The sequence below is a fragment of the Rhopalosiphum maidis genome, chromosome 1 (genome assembly GCF_003676215.2).
Source record: "Rhopalosiphum maidis isolate BTI-1 chromosome 1, ASM367621v3, whole genome shotgun sequence".
Classification (NCBI taxonomy): domain Eukaryota; kingdom Metazoa; phylum Arthropoda; class Insecta; order Hemiptera; family Aphididae; genus Rhopalosiphum; species Rhopalosiphum maidis.
This window is the reverse complement of record NC_040877.1, coordinates 79,191,789-79,203,555: the sequence shown is the minus strand read 5'-3', so window position 1 is coordinate 79,203,555 and position 11,767 is coordinate 79,191,789. Positions and strand designations below refer to the sequence as shown.

The 11,767-nt window shown below is 28.6% G+C and overlaps 1 protein-coding gene and 1 non-coding gene across 5 annotated transcripts; both read left to right on the top strand.

Annotated features, from left to right (window-relative positions):
* Positions 1–795: 795 nt before the first annotated feature.
* LOC113557122 (N-acetyltransferase ESCO2-like) lies at positions 796–5,110 on the top strand. 4 transcript variants are annotated; one of them, XM_026962441.1, is made up of 11 exons: positions 841–915; positions 1,737–1,764; positions 1,840–2,183; positions 2,421–2,818; positions 2,886–3,115; positions 3,386–3,521; positions 3,577–3,774; positions 3,974–4,169; positions 4,245–4,412; positions 4,479–4,687; positions 4,773–5,110. In XM_026962441.1, exons 2-11 carry the CDS (start codon positions 1,743–1,745, stop codon positions 4,900–4,902), a joined length of 2,031 nt encoding a protein of 676 aa, XP_026818242.1. In that variant the 5' UTR covers positions 841–915; positions 1,737–1,742; the 3' UTR covers positions 4,903–5,110. The 4 variants fall into 4 exon arrangements, with proteins under 4 accessions (XP_026818239.1, XP_026818242.1, XP_026818241.1 ...); XM_026962440.1 differs by having other exon boundaries at positions 848–998; XM_026962438.1 differs by having other exon boundaries at positions 796–915; positions 1,737–2,183.
* A 2,573-nt stretch (positions 5,111–7,683) lies between these two features.
* On the top strand, positions 7,684–7,802 carry LOC113559495. Its single transcript, XR_003405995.1, has one exon. It is a non-coding gene; the product is annotated as a 5S ribosomal RNA (ribosomal RNA).
* Positions 7,803–11,767: the final 3,965 nt, after the last annotated feature.

The following is an 11,767-nucleotide window of genomic DNA, read 5'->3' as shown; positions in this document are numbered from 1 at the left end:
TATAATTTTATGTTGGAATAAAACTTGTTATGGGCAGGGCAAAAGCGCAATTTGAAAAGCCAAATCTAAATCGTTTTAGGGTACTAATAGCGTTTAAATTCATGGGGCTCCTAGACCAATTAGCACCGGGGCACATAAATATCTAGCTACGGTACTGCCACTAACTGGTCTTCTCCCCCAAAGTTATGCTTACGCGTTAAGCCACTGTCCACTGAGTGGTTACTAATGTTACTATCAGAAACGGTTTTTTGTGTAAATCACAAACGACTTCGATAGTCTGAAACGTTCTATTCATAATTCATGTACAAATATTATTTTGCTCATTTACTGTCAAAAAGTCGTCAAGGTTGCCTACATTGAACCCCTCAAAAAATTGTTATTTAAAATGTGCTTTTTATGTATATCATAAGTGTTATTCACGATGTAGAGAAGATGGATGATAGATATTCTCTACATCGTGGTATTATTAATCTATATCTATCTATTATTATTATTGTATTAAACTACTAAGGTAAACTAAGGAAATATAACTGAAATTAGATATTATATACTTATATGACTAGATAAGTATTCGATCAATAGCTTTAATCCTTCAAATTTTTTTTGACCAAGCTCTAGGTTATTCTTGATTATTACGGGAGGACGGTATCGGCATTAGTGTCATTTGATTTTGAATTAGATCGTATCGTAAATCTGTATACTTGGAAATTTGGAATATCCTTGAAATATAAATAATATTATTATCACTTCCTGTATTGTTATTGTTGTATTATTGTTGTCAGTGTTGTCACTATTCAGCTGTACTTACCAAATCGTTTAAAATCTAATTTTACATTTTTCCACGTTTTCACAGGAGTTGAGCGGTGGTGCACTATGCACTGATGCGTAGAGTACTGATGGAGTGACGGCTGCCGTGTGAGTTTATTTATTAATAACTATTAACTACGTTAAATGTAGTGTAGTAATGTAGTGTAATTGAGGAAGGTTTAAGATCCGACGTAAGTACCTGCAATAATATTTCATACTATTAAGTTTCAAGTGTAGGTATAATAATTTATCATTTGCAAAAATGTTGCATAAAACTAAAATCAAAAGCAACCGTCTAGATATTACGACGTACGAGTATCAATGTATAATTTATATTAAAATATATATTTAAATATCTGACGTAAGAGTAGTAACTAATTGAGATCTTTAAAGCATTATGATAATTACAAATTGTAACTTAATTTTTTTCTATTTATGTAAGAAAATCAGGTTATGAAATTGAATATTTAATCCCTATTATTACTGACAATTTATGCTTTATTTCTTAAAGATACATAAATATTTTACAATTGAAGGTGTACCTGATAATATTTTGCTACCAGATGACTTTTTTTTGTTTGAATTTATGTGTACTATCTATGTACTGTTTGAACTTGTGTTCCCATTGTGCAATAATTTTGGAAGCCCAAAAAAAGCTGTTTAATATTGTGCTGTAAAAACAGCTAACTTAAAATAGTTATAACTTTGACCAACAATCAAATTCTGACTTCGCCATCATTTTCAAAATACTAAAATACAAGAGTTATTTCCAAATAATGGTTAAAATAATGGTGTGTGCCTAGTAAAGTTACAATGTTTCCAATTGAACTATTGCAGGTTCATGAAATTTATTTTAAAGGCATATTTATTTGTAGTGTGTAAATTATGTAATTAACATTTATTAAATTTAATATTGTAATTTGTTTTAGGTTAAAATGTTTACTTATACAAATCCTCGTAAGTCTCTTCAGTTACATAAACTTGAATCATCACCATTTTCAATAAATCGAAAACGTAAATTATTTTCCGTAGAAAGTTCGGACGAAAATATCTCTCCATCCAGAGTGTATGATTTTGAATATGTTTCTCCTGAAAAATCTTTTAATATAAATTCAACTAAATTAAGTCCTACTTTAAGTGAAAAATTTGAACGTCTTATTTCAAAATCAAAGCATGATAACTTATGTTTATCATCAATTACTACAGCTGAATCTTCAAGTTCTCAACCAATAGAACATAATACCACAACACCATTGAATACAGAAAAAGTTAAAAGAGACGAAAATCTTTCAAACAAAAGCTTTAGTTTAAATAAAATCAAAAATAACAAAGCTGAGTATGAAGTAAAAGCTTCATGTTCTTATGATTATAAAACGGTAAGAAATTTAATTTTCATTATTAATTTATTAAATATTTAAATATTTAATTAATATACATAAAATATTTGTAAAAATGTTTAATGTTGTATAATTTTATTATCGAAAAAATAACTGGGACATAAATCTTATTCAAATAACAAATAAAAAAAACATTTATACTATGTATTTTTCATTGCCTTTTCATACTCAAACTTTAATAGAAATTTAATACCCTAAACTAATGTTTATTGACAGATATCACCTAAAGATTTTGGTATCGAACGAGTTACTCGCTCACATTATAATCCAAAAGTAAAAACAACATTATTTAAAGATAATATGTCTACAAGTAAAAAAAGACCTAGATCTACCAGCAGAGCACTAAAAACAAAAATAAATTTGTTTCCGGATGCTATATCACCATTTAAAAAGAATCCTATAGATATGCAATTATGTAAAAATGAAAATGAAACTAATTCAACTAAAAAAAGTGTAGTTAAAAAAACTAAGACTCCTACACAATCTTCTTCAAAAAAAAATGTATGGACAGAATACATGAATCAAAATAAACCTAAACGTATTCTAATTGAACAACAAAACAACAGAAAATTTTTCAAGTCTAAAGTAGATCATAATGATATACTAAATAAAAAGTAAGGTTTTCTTAGAAATTAATATCAACTGTTGTTATTTATTTTAATAATATTTATGATTGTTTAGAAAAGATGATGACTTTAACTTAAAAGTTATAAACTGGAATGATAAAAATAGTATAAGTTCTACAGTTGAAGTCAAGGAATCTAATTTAAACGGTCCAGAAATATTTAATGATGACAAAATCAGTGAAAATGGTCAATTTATAAATAAATCAATAGAAATGTTAGATGATAGTCATTTGACAGCTGTACAAAACTTGTTTTTGACTCCAACATTTAAAAGAAATCATAAAGGTATAAAAATAATCAATAATTTAGTTATGATATCAAACGCAATTTACCAAATTTATTATTAATAATACTAGATCCGGGACTAGATCTAATTGGGTGTATAGGTACAATTAAATGTTTTTCAATATTAGAATTACTGATAGATATTACCTACTTTGATAGATCATGTACATCACAGCCCATATTTTTATTTTTAAAGTATTTAATAAATAAAAAAAAATGTATTTCATATTATATTATAGTTTTAATAAATTTAATTAATTGTTTTTCAAGGTCCAAAATCTTTAAATAAAAGTGTCCAAAATCATAGCACTATTTTAAAACCAGTTTTAATTAAAAATGCTTATGATTTTAATGAGGATTATGATGGAGAAAAATGTATTTCTTTGACAGCTGCTCATCTTAAGGAGTGAGTGTTAAAAGTTGTTTAAAAATTAAATATTAAATATATTTATATTTTTTAGTGTATCAAGTTCTTCTATTGATTTTAATGAGACAATCTTAAATAAATCAGTTGACACTTCAATTGATTTCAATGATACAATCATAGATGTGTTTGCTGATACTTCAATTAATACTTCAGTTAGTGTAAATGAATCTCCACGATCAAACTTGTTCCCAATTTTCACTAATGAAACACCTCCACCTAGTCACATTATTCGGTAATTATTTATAAATTATCCAAGTATCATTGTCATAATATTCATTGTATTATGTATAATAAACATGTTTTTTTTATTATGAATTATTTACATTAATCTAATTGTACAACAAGTGCAAGATAATAACTCAAGTAGTTGAAAAATACAAAAAAATATGTTTGTATTTATTTGTTTATTTATTGAATTTTAATATTATTAGTCCTAGTGAAAAAAAGAGTTCAGTGCGAAAAGGAAGAAGAGTTATAGACAACGCTCAATATCAGATTTATGCAGGACAAAAGAAATTTGGTGGTTTTTTGTGTAATCAATGTGGTCTTTATTATTCAAGAGGAGAATTAGAAGATGAAGCAGAACATGACAAGTATCATAAAGCCAAGGATATTTTCAAATATAAGGTATGTTAGTTTAATTAAAATTTTTCCTTTCCCGATTAATATTTATTAATTTAATATTATGTTTGTGTACTTTAGACTATAAAAAATGAAAAAGTTATATTTAAAGATTTTGATGAACGCATTGTTGTAATATCTGGATCAGATACTAAAATGTTAAGTTCAAAAGCTTTAGAGGTGATGTCATATGTTGACAAAGAACTTGGCTGTAGTACACAACGTTCTGTTTTAGCCGAAACTAAAAAAGTATGTATTTTGTAGTATCCAATTATTGTAAAAAGGACTATTTAAAATTATGATTATTACTTTCAGGTTTATTTGTATATAAAAAATAAACAAGTGATTGGATGCCTAGTAATAGATCTCATGTCTCGTGCTTATCATAATGTAGAAACTGAATCAGAAGATATGGTTGTTGTATCTGAAGAATCGTATCCAGTGAAAGCAGGTGTTAACAGTATCTGGATAAGATGGGATTGCCGTAGAACTGGAATCGCAACAAAACTACTCGACTATTTTCGGTGAGGTTTTTGATAATAAAAATATAATAATAAATAATGAATGCTTTATGTACAGATAAATTTTAATTAGTCTATTATTTTTTAGTAAGAATTATGCATTTGGTCATATATTGGCACTTGATGAAGTAGCCTTCACAGTGCCTACACGTGCTGGCAAACAATTCATTAAAAAGTATACAAAGAAAAATGATTTTTTAGTTTATACTGGATGGTAATAAATTATTGTGGTTTGTTATTCCTTATGGTATAACATACATTTTTTTTTATCACAATATGTTATTTTGATTTTTGTATTCCTTAACAGAGTTTTGTCCTGATTAGTCTTAGACAATAAGGTCAATTGATGTAGTATTTAAAAAATAGTTTATTTTTGTTAATTGTTATACATTTATTATTAGTTTTTGGACCAAGTGTTATTTACATTCTAAAGAGTTATTAAATGAGAAAATAAAAGCATTTATTTCAGCTTTTATCATTATATTTTCATGAAAATAAAAATGTTATTTAAATTTTTTTGGATTATATAAAGTCTGTCAAATGTATGACATAAATAATTATTAATCATGTAATCATTTATACTTTTTAAATACATTAAAATAAAGTTTATAATGTTTGTTATTTATTTTTATTTATAAATGTACCTAGTTATATCTTATTCTAATGCATACATTTCATTTTTTTTCTTTTCATTGGATTAGTTAAGTGTAAATGTGTATGAATGTATGTAGGTACTATAATTAGACCCGGATTAAGATCTATAGTGCCCATAGATTGTAAAAAGTTTGGTGCCTCTATTTTACTAATCCTCTGGCCTTTATTAAAATATATTGTATACATTTTTAAAATTTTTAAGTTAATAACTCATCATTACTTGATACTTTGTCAGTGATATATAGATAGTAGATACTGTTGATACCTACTGATAGCTAAGGAGTTACTTAGCATCATAGAGTACTCTATGCTTAGCATTAACATTAATAATAATAGTAATAGAGGAACTGTTTCTTTTTTAATTTAATTTTATATTGACTTCCATAAAGATCCGTTGTTGTGTGATAGTGAATTAGTGAAAATAAAAATGAATGAAATTGTTTGGCCTAACCTTGAATGTTTGAAGTTCTTTGTTCAGATTGTTTGTTTGTATTATGTATACGCGTTTATATTTTGGTTAGTGGATTAGACAAAAGTTGCCACATTTTTTTGGCACTTTTTGTTAACCAATTATTATTTCATGTAAAGCGGTAGTCGGTAGATACGCGTAATTTTATGATTTTATTAGTTTGTTACGGTATTTGGTGGTGGCGATCGGTAGTAATTATACATTTATATATTAATATTACATGTCCAGATTAAGGTTTTTTCCGCCCATAGCCTGAAATAAATTTACCACCTAAAAAAAAAAAAAGCTATTTCGTTTCGACCGTTAAAATTTGCCGCCCTAGGCTTTAGCCTAAACAGTCTAAGCGGTAATACGGCTCTACGAACATTCTAAATCCCAGGTTTCTAAACGTATTTTAATAAAATAAAATAAACTAATAAACTGTGCGTCTTCGTACACGTTCAAATGATACACTAGAAATACGCTAAATACACTACCTACCTATATTATACATTTATAGTTTTTATGTGATATGATTATATTATGACAATTGATTTATAATAACCGTCGATTAATATTGTACGTGAACGCGGGACAGGTCTTCGTTAGGACGAATTGCCTTTTTACTCGCATAATAAAATAATGTGTTAGGGCCAGACAAACTGAACTTATTGTATTATCGTATTAGTGAGCTTATGTCAAATATGGATTTTAAAATTGAATATGTTTTTAATACAAAACAAAATAAACGATGCATCTCAATTGAAAATAATATTTTTCGTGAGTCTAACCACTTTAAAAAACGGGTCTTTTCCAGGGGCGTAATTTCTGGTTTTTTTTCGGGTGTGCGAAGTATCAAGCAGGCCATTTTGAAATTTTACGCATTTTTACCAGGCTATATAAAAACAGATGTACTACGTATATGTACATTATTCTGCTTCCAATTATTTCTATACATTATGGAACAAATAAATGCATTAACATAAATATTAAAAATCAATTTAAAAACTAAAATACAATAAAGATTTATAGCACAATATTTGTTTATAACAAATGTAATTTAAAGTTGTAATCAAAATATTAAAAATACAATTTAATTTAAATCATATTATTAATCGTGCATTATTTCATCAGGGTGCAGGCCAATTGAAACTATTTTAAAAGTAAGGGGTGCAACCGCACACCCTGATCCTCCCCAAATGACGCCCCTGGTCTTTTCTTTCTCGGTGTACCAACAACAAATGTAGGTACTAAGTGTTTTAGTGAATTCTACCATCGTCCATCGATAAAATACGATCTTTTTCAAATAATAATATACACAACCATTAATCAACTACTGATCATAATTCAGCTGATCAGTGCGTTAAAACTGCCGTAAAAAGAAAAAAGTCGCCCAAACACATTACAATGTTTTAAAATCACTCGCCCAAACACACTGCAATTTTTAAAAATTTGGCCTAACGCATGACGTTCACATTAACGCAGTTGCATAATATTATAGACGGGTAATTTCCTGATACGGATTACGGAATATTCAACCGCTATAAGTTCTAATTCAATTGACATTCCTGTGCAACATGACATATGTGACTATTAACTAGTAGGTAGGTAGGTCGTAGGTACTTCGACAAAATGTTTTACCGATTCCCGGCGACATCGATAGTATTAAATTAGTGTAGGTATAATAAGTAAATAAGTAGGTAGGTACCTATGTTTTACTGTAAAATCAAAACTCAATTTATATATTATACATTTACGTTAAGTGTAATGTTTGCTTTTTAGTATTTTTAAAAAACATTAAAAATTAACTGAATTCAGTTTTCGTTACATACCATCATCAAAAAATTTAAACATTTGGTTATGGTATTTAATTAGTATTACTTTCTACCGATTCTTCGCCAACGACCATACCACGTTGAATACACCAGTTCTCGTCCGATCACTGAAGTTAAGCAACGTCGGGCGTAGTTAGTACTTGGATGGGTGACCGCTTGGGAACACTACGTGCCGTTGGCTCTCTTTTTTTATATATATTAATTTCCTATTTTAACTTAAAAAATATTAATATATTTTTGTCAATTTTTTAATTGCACAATAGAAAAATATTTTTACCTGACCTAACCCGCTAAGCCAGCGTTTCTTAAACTGAGTCCGCGAAGATCACTTCAGGGTTCCGCGAAGCCTAAGTAATTTTTTCAAAATTTTCAAGAAAATTAATTTAAAATATCCAACTAAAGATCAGTGGCGGGAAAAAAAGTTTGCATTATAGAAAAAATACATTTGTTTATTAAATAATAGTGTAACCCGTATGGAATAGCCTATCAGCTATATCTAATTTTGGTGTAGTTCAAAAGATGAATACCCTCAATTGTCACAAAAGGCTGTGTTGAGACTTTTACCATTTGCAACCACTTATATATGTGAAACTGGGTTCTCCACCTATGTATGGACAAAAACAAAATACCGCAACAGACTTGATGCCGAACCTAATATTATAATACAACTTTCATCAATAAAGCCCAATATTGGGAACATTTGTAAAAATAAAAAGCAATTTCACTTATCCCATAAAAATGTATACTTAGTCTAATCGAAGTATTATTATTATATGTATATATATATATGTGTGTGTGTGTATACAATTATTATTATTTTTATTTTTATTTTAACATGTTATTTGAATTAAATACCTTTAACACAATATTATTATATGATTATAGTTTATTTGCAAAAAATCCTAAAAAAGGCTAAAAAAAGTGTAGGGGTTTCGCGATGAAAGTGGACATCAAAAAGGGTTCCACGGATAACACAAGTTTAAGAAACGCTGCGTTGAGCCACAAGGAACTTTTCTAGGTTCAAACATTGAAATGTATAATACATATACTTAACTTATACAACTGCGTACAAGTTAAAATAATCACACCGTATTAAACTCTAAACTATAGGCTATATATATATATATACTACGCACAGCAAAACATTGGACGTACGAATTTTTTCGTGCGTTTCCACCACGAACGGCGTCTGCGTTCAGTGGCGGTTCCATGATTGGTGCCGGTTATTGGATCTGAATAAACGTGCACGTCATGGGCCAGTCATGTTGCATTTTCAACCTCGGCTACTATAACTGTCACAGGAATGCACTCAATTCCGGTTGTTTCGGTTTAACACCAATAAACGTTACGCGAATGTTCGGCGTCGAACCCGATGATGACGATGATCGGACCACCAGCGCATCGCCTGCACCAGACATCAGTGCAACGTTGGGAACCGATCCATATTGTTTTGACACCGAATCGAAGAAAGCGCGGCATGCTTTTCGGGGCTCGCCATTTGCAAGCGAATCAAGCGGTTTGGCTGGATTCGACAGCATCGCTGGGCAGACCGCAGCAGACGGCGATCTTTCAGCAAAATTTAGAGTCAAATTTAGAGCAACATCTATAGCTATAGATTACTTATTATAAGCACTTTTGTGGGTCATCAATACAAACAGTAAAAATGTTCATTATACCAACAAATTATGTACTTACATAGCTCGTTATATCATGTTATACCATAATTGTATCAAATACCGAAACGTTGTAAATGATGTGTACCTGTTGCTCTTAATTTGTCTAATTTGTATATGAAATAATGGTAAATAACATACAAACGTTTTTTTTAAATATAACCTCAAGCGGAGCAATATAAATTTTTTCCGTGGGGGGGGCAGAGTGGGGCAAATATTTTTTTTTACATGGGCCAAGGTTTTTTCAGCAATCAATGAGATTGTTTAATTAAAATGTTTCAATGGATTTCCAATGAAATGAACTATATTTTATTTTACATGTTTTTAGATATTTTACCATAAGTAGGTACGTCGTGTACTCATGTTTTTACATATTTCTCAATAACTCCATTTATCCTTACATATTTCGACAATTTGTTCATTAAATGATCCATTTAACGTGTTTAGCACATGCATTTCACCGAATAGCAGAAACCACCCGATCAAAATTTACAAAAGTAGACGAATTAATATCTACAGTCCAAAAGATATTTTTAAAAGCTCCTACCCGTATCGAAATATTTAAAAATATGTTCCCCGCTGAACTAGATATTTAGTTCAGTGAAGTACCCGGAATCCGGATTTAAGCCTCTCTCCACAACCAGTTGTAACCAGATAGGGAACTTGGTTAAATGCGTTAATTATTATGTTCTTTTGAATTTGAAAATTTAAAAATGCATGTTATCATAAATTGTGATCTAGATAGTATTAATTTTTTTTTGTCATTTTTATTTACATTTTATAATTGTTAATACCTTTTTTTTTAAAAAAAATAATTTTACTTTTTAAAATATAATTTGTTTTATTAGAAACTCATAGATATGGATATATTCTATAAATAAATATTAACAAATAAATCATATTAAAAAATACATATTTTGTAGTTTTATTGCACATATTTATATGTACATATTTTGGTAGCATAAATACATATTTTTTGGTTTCATAAATACATATAAATCCGAACCCCAGTGATGACAAATCCAATTACTTTGCATGTCGGGTTTATTATTTCATTATAATAATTATTCGGCAGGTATAGCATCTCGTACGTACTCACGCTTGAATTGTACATCTACTTTTAGCCTTTTCATTCCTTTATCATAATGTATTCATATATTCTGTCAGTTGTATTGGATGATTAATTCATGAACCACGAACTTAACACATTCAATACAAGCAGTTTGTAAGAGAACGTGAGCAAATTTGGTATAAGCTTGTATTAGTTGTTTCATATTTGTTACAAATTCAATATAAAAGGTCAATGGATATAGCATTATTATCACAATATAAAATAAATTATTAAACAGCTAGTGTTATTAATTTAATTTAATCCGTGACATTATTAATATTTATCATTACATTCTATAATATATACTCGAATCTCAACTGGCAATGGCGATTACATGACACATGTCGATGTCATAGACATGAAATTATTTTAAGATATTATCGTCGGTCGTACCATATAATCGACATGTGACGTCGTGTGTAATGGGTAATAATGGTAATAGGTATGTATTTTATGAGCGTACTCGCACTCAGACCAAATAAGAATAAAGAAAATAAGAAATGTTATCGGGTATGGGCCTATGACGTCTTGCACATAGGCGGAGATTGGGGGGTGCTTGGCCTCCCCAAAATCATTGAACATTTTTCAGTCATGTGGCCGATTATTTTACAAGAACTGCCAAAATCTTGGAACTTTACAAAATATTTTTTTTTTCGAAATTTAATCGATATAATAATTATTACAACATACTAAACCTACAATAGTCACAATGGATTGAAAAATTGCGTATTTAATAGGTTTTCTTTTTAGTTGGTAATTATTAGTTGGTTATTTAGTATAGTTAACGCGTATTCGAGGTAATTTAGTGGACGCCGCTTATAAGACTCACTTTAGGACCAGCACAAAGTGAGTGTTATAACCGAATGAATCTTATAGGCGAAGTGGGAAAAAAAAATTGAATTACATATTTATGAATTTTATTTTACTATATATTTTGCTTTAATTTTAATCTACTTTAATACATGTAATATTACGTATTACATATCTATTATTGAATACGTTTAAAAATTCTAATAAAAAAGTTAAAATTCTAATAAAAATTATAAAAGATGTATAGTGTATTTATTATTTATGGAAAAAAATTGTAATTTTGGTTTGAGTTGAGTATTAATATTTCGAAAATATATTTCTCGTACTCATATTACAATAACAATAATTGCAAAAAATGCGATAAAATTTGTTGTAAATACACACATTGAAAAGCATGAATTGAAACCAGAAATAACCCAAAAATATGTAATTTTTAAAAACCAATTTATTTCTAAATTTTAACCAAGAATGTTTATTTTTTACGAAATTTGAGTCTCATAACCGAATTTTTTTATAATGTATTTAGATACGTCCGGATCGTTACAGACGATG